The 5,454-nt window shown below is 35.0% G+C and overlaps 1 protein-coding gene across 1 annotated transcript in view; it reads left to right on the top strand.

Annotated features, from left to right (window-relative positions):
* The window catches only part of ADAMTS3 (ADAM metallopeptidase with thrombospondin type 1 motif, 3), a gene marked incomplete at its 5' end in the record, with an annotated part of 60,141 nt that overhangs the window by 39,299 nt on the left and 15,388 nt on the right, over positions 1-5,454 (top strand). Inside the window, one exon of the mRNA XM_011973051.1 lies at positions 3,668-3,833. Within this exon, the coding sequence (XP_011828441.1) occupies positions 3,668-3,833 (166 nt within the window). The remainder of the gene's footprint in view (positions 1-3,667; positions 3,834-5,454) is intronic.

Below are 5,454 nucleotides of genomic sequence, written 5' to 3'. Positions count from 1 at the left end.
CTTGCAGCTAGTCTCTTTCAGTGTTGTCCTTCTTCCCATGGTGCGGACTTTCTTGGTGCCAGGCTCAGCCCTGCCTGGTTTTTGAATCTCTGTCCCACTCCTAGCACCCCCCTCACCGTGGACTGCCTGGTGTCTTGACCATACACAGACCAACCCTCAGTCATGGACCCATGGAGATTTTTAGGTGATCTCTCTAAGCAGGCCCCTCTTCTTTAGTGCCCTGCTCTGAAGGTTCCAAACTCTAATCTATTTCCTCTGCTCAGTCAGACGGCTGGACTGGGCTTGGGCTCCTCCTCCCTGTGCCAGGGTCCAGAACCTGGCCCTTTTCAGGAATAAGACCCGGCTTGTTTCTCTTCTTACAAGGATTGGTGTCCTTTGTCATGTTATCCATTGCCAAAAAGAAAAAAAGTTTCTGCAAATATTTTGCCCAGTTGTACAGCTTTTAATACCAGGAAGACAACTCCATTACTCCCTCATGGATGAAAGCAGAAGACATCTGCTTGATTTGAAATTTATTGTTAGTTTCTGTTTTATACAGAATTTTTATTTATTGGATTTCCTATAAAATATTATACGAAAGTCAAATTGCTCCACTCAATTTTTAGTCTTTTTTCCTCTGAAAAGTGGTTCCCTTTTGAAATATCTGTTCGAAGCTTTTGCCCATTGTTAAAGTTGTTATATTTTCTTTTTGTTGAGTTGCGAGATCTCTGTGTATATTCACGTCCTCTGTGAAATACATAATTTGCAAATGTTTTCTTCCAGTCCATATGTTGTCTTTTCGTTCTTTTAGTAGTTTCTTTCATGGAGCAAAAATATTTTAGCTTTACCGAAGTCCAATTTATTAATGTTTTGTTTTGTGGATCAAGATTTTGGTGTTATGAAATTTTTTTGTGTCTAATCCAGCATCAAAACATTTTCTCCTACATTTTTTTGGTAACTGTCTTAGAGTTACACGTTTTACATTTAGGTATATGAATCACTTTGGGTTAATTTTGTATGAAGTATTAGGTCCTTATTTTTGCATATGGATGTCTATATTAGTTATCTATTGTTATAAAACAAATTACCCTCAACCTTCATGGCTAAACACAAACATACTTATAGTTTCTGTGCAGCATGTATCTGGACACCACTTAATTGACTAGTTCTGGCACAGAGCATCTGATGAGTCTGCTGTCAACTGTGGCTAGAGTCATCTCAGAGCTTGACTGAGGGTTACTCTGCTTCCAAGCTTAGTCACATGGTTGCTTAAAGGCCTCAGATGACTGTTACCCAGCTTTTCCATGTGGCGGGTAGCAGTCCATGATTCCTTGCCACCTAAGCCTCTCCATAGGATGCGTATACATCCTCACAATATGACCCTGACTTCCACTACAGCAAGTGACTCAAGTGAGACAGAACATGGGACAGTGAAACCAAGACGGAATTCTCGGTCCTTTTTTACCTAATCTTAAACATATTTCTTAACCCACCACAATGTCTAGTTATTTTAGCACTATTTGTTAAAAGACTGTTCTTTCTGTATTAAAATGCCTTTTCAATTATGTCAAAAATTAATTGTACACATTTATGTGGGTCTATTCTAGACTCTCATTCTGTTCCATAATAAAATATATATTAAAGTTTTATTTAGATTATGTTAAATATGAGTGATTAGAGGCCAGAAGCTCTGTTTCGCACTAATATAATTACATTGTATTATTTTCTAACAACATGAGTATCTGGCCTTAGAGACATGATGCTTAACCATCATGATAGATGCTTCAAGACCTGCCTGCTGATTATAATCTGACCACAGCAAGTGGTATGGGCTAAAGGTACAACAGGGAGATTTGTAGCTAGGAGACGAGGGTGTGGACAAGCAATGTTCTGTCATTATGACATTGCTTTTCCATTCTGAGTTCTGTCACATGGTGGCTAGGCTGTCTGGGGCAAAGAGAATTAGATATCTGGCTAGAGTGTAAGGGTTGTTCGAATGGTGCTTGATTTTTTAATGCTGCTTTAAACACAAAGACAGAAAAAAGAGAATAAAAGTCAGATAACCAGATCCTCAACCCCCACTGGTTTTAGTATCACCTCATTTCTCAAACAAAAGGTAGTTGTAAAAATGTAGTTTGGAATACCAATGAATTGCACTTTTCTCCCTTTGCATAATTAGTAAAATCCTATGAAAGCTACATGAAAATCAATTAATTTTTTAAAAGACAAATTTGCCCTGAACAAAATTAAAAGGCAAGAGACAAACTGAGAAAATACTTGCAACTCTTATTACAAAAAGGAATTTGTATCTTTAGTGCACAGATTATTTAGGAGAGAAAAAATATGTGTATAGTTCCAATAAAAACCAGGACAGTCATGCAATGTACAGTATTCAAAATATAAGTGGCTAATAAATTTAGGAAAATTAAACTTTATTAGTTATCAAATAAATAACAACTAAAATCATGATATTTTTCCCATCCAATTAATGAAGATGAAAATTATGTAACATGTAGTGTCAAATGGCCACTTTCATACACTCTTATTATTAAAGTAACAACTGTTCTAACTGTTCTGGAGGACTATTCACCAGTCTATCAGAAGAACTAGGACTCTAAAGTGTTTGTTCCCTTTAGTCTACTAAGAAAAGTCAGAAATCCCCAGAAAGTTGGGAAAATTTCTAATCAATACAAATATTCAAGAGTTACCACACACTATTAACAATAATACATAACACTTTTAGGATTGCAGACTATGCTGACAGTTAAAAGTATATTTTCTTTTTTTAAACTTTTTTTGTACAAGTGCAATTTAGCTACATCGATATATTGCATTGTGGTGAAGTCAGGGCCTTCGGTGCATCCATCACTGGAGCAATGCACATTATACCCACCAAGCAAGTTCCCACCATTCAATCCCCTTCCATTTCCCCTGACCCCTCTGAGTCTCCAATGACCATCATTCCACACTCCAAAAGCATGTTTTCAAATAATATTTACTATCTTGAGAAATGTGCATGAAATAAACAAGGCCAGAAAAGTGTATATGTCTGTACACACACACACACACACACACAAACACAATGCAAATGTCTTGAGGGACTATCACAGTAGTGAAAGTGACTGGTTTTCTCTAGTTCGGTAGAATTATGATTTTTCATTTTCTTTATATTTTTCCATAATGTATATATTTTCTGGAGGGAACATTACTATCTTTATCATCAGAACAAAACGTAACAAAACAATTTTCTTTGAAGACAATTTTAAAATGCATTAAAATTTTTAAATTTTAAATTTTAAATTTAAATTTTAAATTTTAAAATTGTAATCCTTTAATTTTAATTTTAATTCGTTACATTTAAAATTTAAAATCCTTTAAAAAGGAGATGGTTTAATTTAAGGAAACCTACAGTGAATCTTATAAAGTTATTATGTTTATAATACAAACTCTTACCCTTCAGTGTATGTATTTTTTTAATACTTTATGTTAAAAGTGTTATAGATATTTCATCTTCTTCTTAAACAGGGCACATGTGCACTATAGTTGACAGAAATAAAACATTATAATTTTTGAAACTATTTGAAAATTGTCAGTTTTAATAAGAGCAATATTCTGAAATATTTGTAATTTGACACTCAAAATGTAAAACCCTCACGTGATTTACATATTGATTTCATGTGTATGTTAGATTATACCTCAAGAAAACGATACCCGCTCTAGCCTGACATATAAGTACATCATCCATGAAGACTCAGTACCTATGATCAACAGCAACAATGTCATCCAGGAAGAATTCGATACTTTTGAGTGGGCTTTGAAGAGCTGGTCTCAGTGTTCCAAACCCTGTGGTGGAGGTAACAATTGAACACATTTATTTTATCAAAATGTAATGCATATAAAAACCAATCTTGCTTCTACCTTCATGGCTGTCTCTAATCGAGGCCACAATCTGAGAAACACCAAACATAACCATCAAAACATCAATACAAAACATTTTTACTGAAAGAATCATCAAATAACAGGATTCCTTTCATAACAGTGACAGACTGTAAAATCTTCTTGCCCTTTTCTCTCAGGTCCTTTGTCTTGCATTTACTGTAGTGGTCCTCTTAATCACTTTATTCTTCCCAAACTCCAAAACTCTCCCAAATTCATTGTACTCTGCTCCTCACCTTTCTTCTTCCCTACTTTTACTTTCTATATCTCTCTGCATTTCTACCAGAGTTAATAATAAAAGGGCTATTGGTTGCATGACTGTGTAACTGACTATGCTATGTATTTGAAACCAGATGCTATTCTAAATGCTTTATATATCAATGCATGAATACTCACAATGGCCCTATGCAGTTGGTACTATTGTTATCTCTGTTAAAGTGGTAGCAAAACTGAAGGACACACAAGATAATTTCCCAGAGCCCATAGGATTCAAACCCAGATAACCTGGCTTCTGAACACATGCTCTCACTCACTGCACTGTGCTACCTCCGTTCCCTTTCCAGAGTCCATTAAGCTGGACTTAATGTTTCTCCATTTCTCCCATCATCCATTCCTCTAGTTCTAAACAAGTGCTCCATTACCAATTATCCCCCATGGGCAGGAGAAGGCAAGAGGCTATTACAAAAATGTCAGCAAATAGTTGAGAACAAAATTTGTATTAGGCAGTGCTTGTGTAAATTATTTATTTTATAATTTTAAGTTCAAGGCTGTATTTCTAAAGTGTTTTCTTGAGGGAGGCATACAATAGTTAATTATTTTAAATGACATCTCCTTATCCATTACAAGATGCCCATTTAATTTTGACCCTCCCTGCTGCTGTACTCTCAACATTTACTTGGTCACATTATTTGTTAGATATACCTTCTTCATATCTCCCACATCTATTCCTTCTTCACCAGACTCCAATCACCACTTTGGGAGGGACGATTATTGCAATAGCCTTTTAACTAGTCAACTAATATTGATGTTCTTCTCTGCCTTAATTTCCAGGGTAATTTTTCTTGAATGAATGCATGAATGAATGGTAAAATTATATTATTTCCCAGATTAAAATCCTTCAGTCTCCTAATATGTTGCCCTGAAGACACAACATCACTTTATGCAGCATTCTTTCTAAAAGTGAATCACTTGAATCTCATCATTAGAACACAATTAAACAGACCCAAATTGTGGGACATTTGATAAAACAAATGGTTTTTAAATTTCAAAAATAGTAAATGTCATAAGACAAAAACAGGTTCAGTAATTATTTCTGATTGATGGAGGCTACAGACATAACAGTTAAATGCAACATATGATCCTTGACTGGAAAAGGATTGCCATAAATAGCATGATAGGGACAATTGAACATTTTGGAATAGGTCTGTATGTTAGATAATAGCATTATGTCTATGTTAAATGTCCTCATTTTAAGAATGATATTATAGTTATATAAGAGAATGTACTTCTGAAATTTGTGCTTAAATATTTAGGAGTGAC

Source organism: Mandrillus leucophaeus, unplaced genomic scaffold, assembly GCF_000951045.1.
Source record: "Mandrillus leucophaeus isolate KB7577 unplaced genomic scaffold, Mleu.le_1.0 Scaffold1336, whole genome shotgun sequence".
In the NCBI taxonomy this organism is placed as follows: domain Eukaryota; kingdom Metazoa; phylum Chordata; class Mammalia; order Primates; family Cercopithecidae; genus Mandrillus; species Mandrillus leucophaeus.
This window is presented reverse-complemented; position numbering and strand designations above follow the sequence as displayed.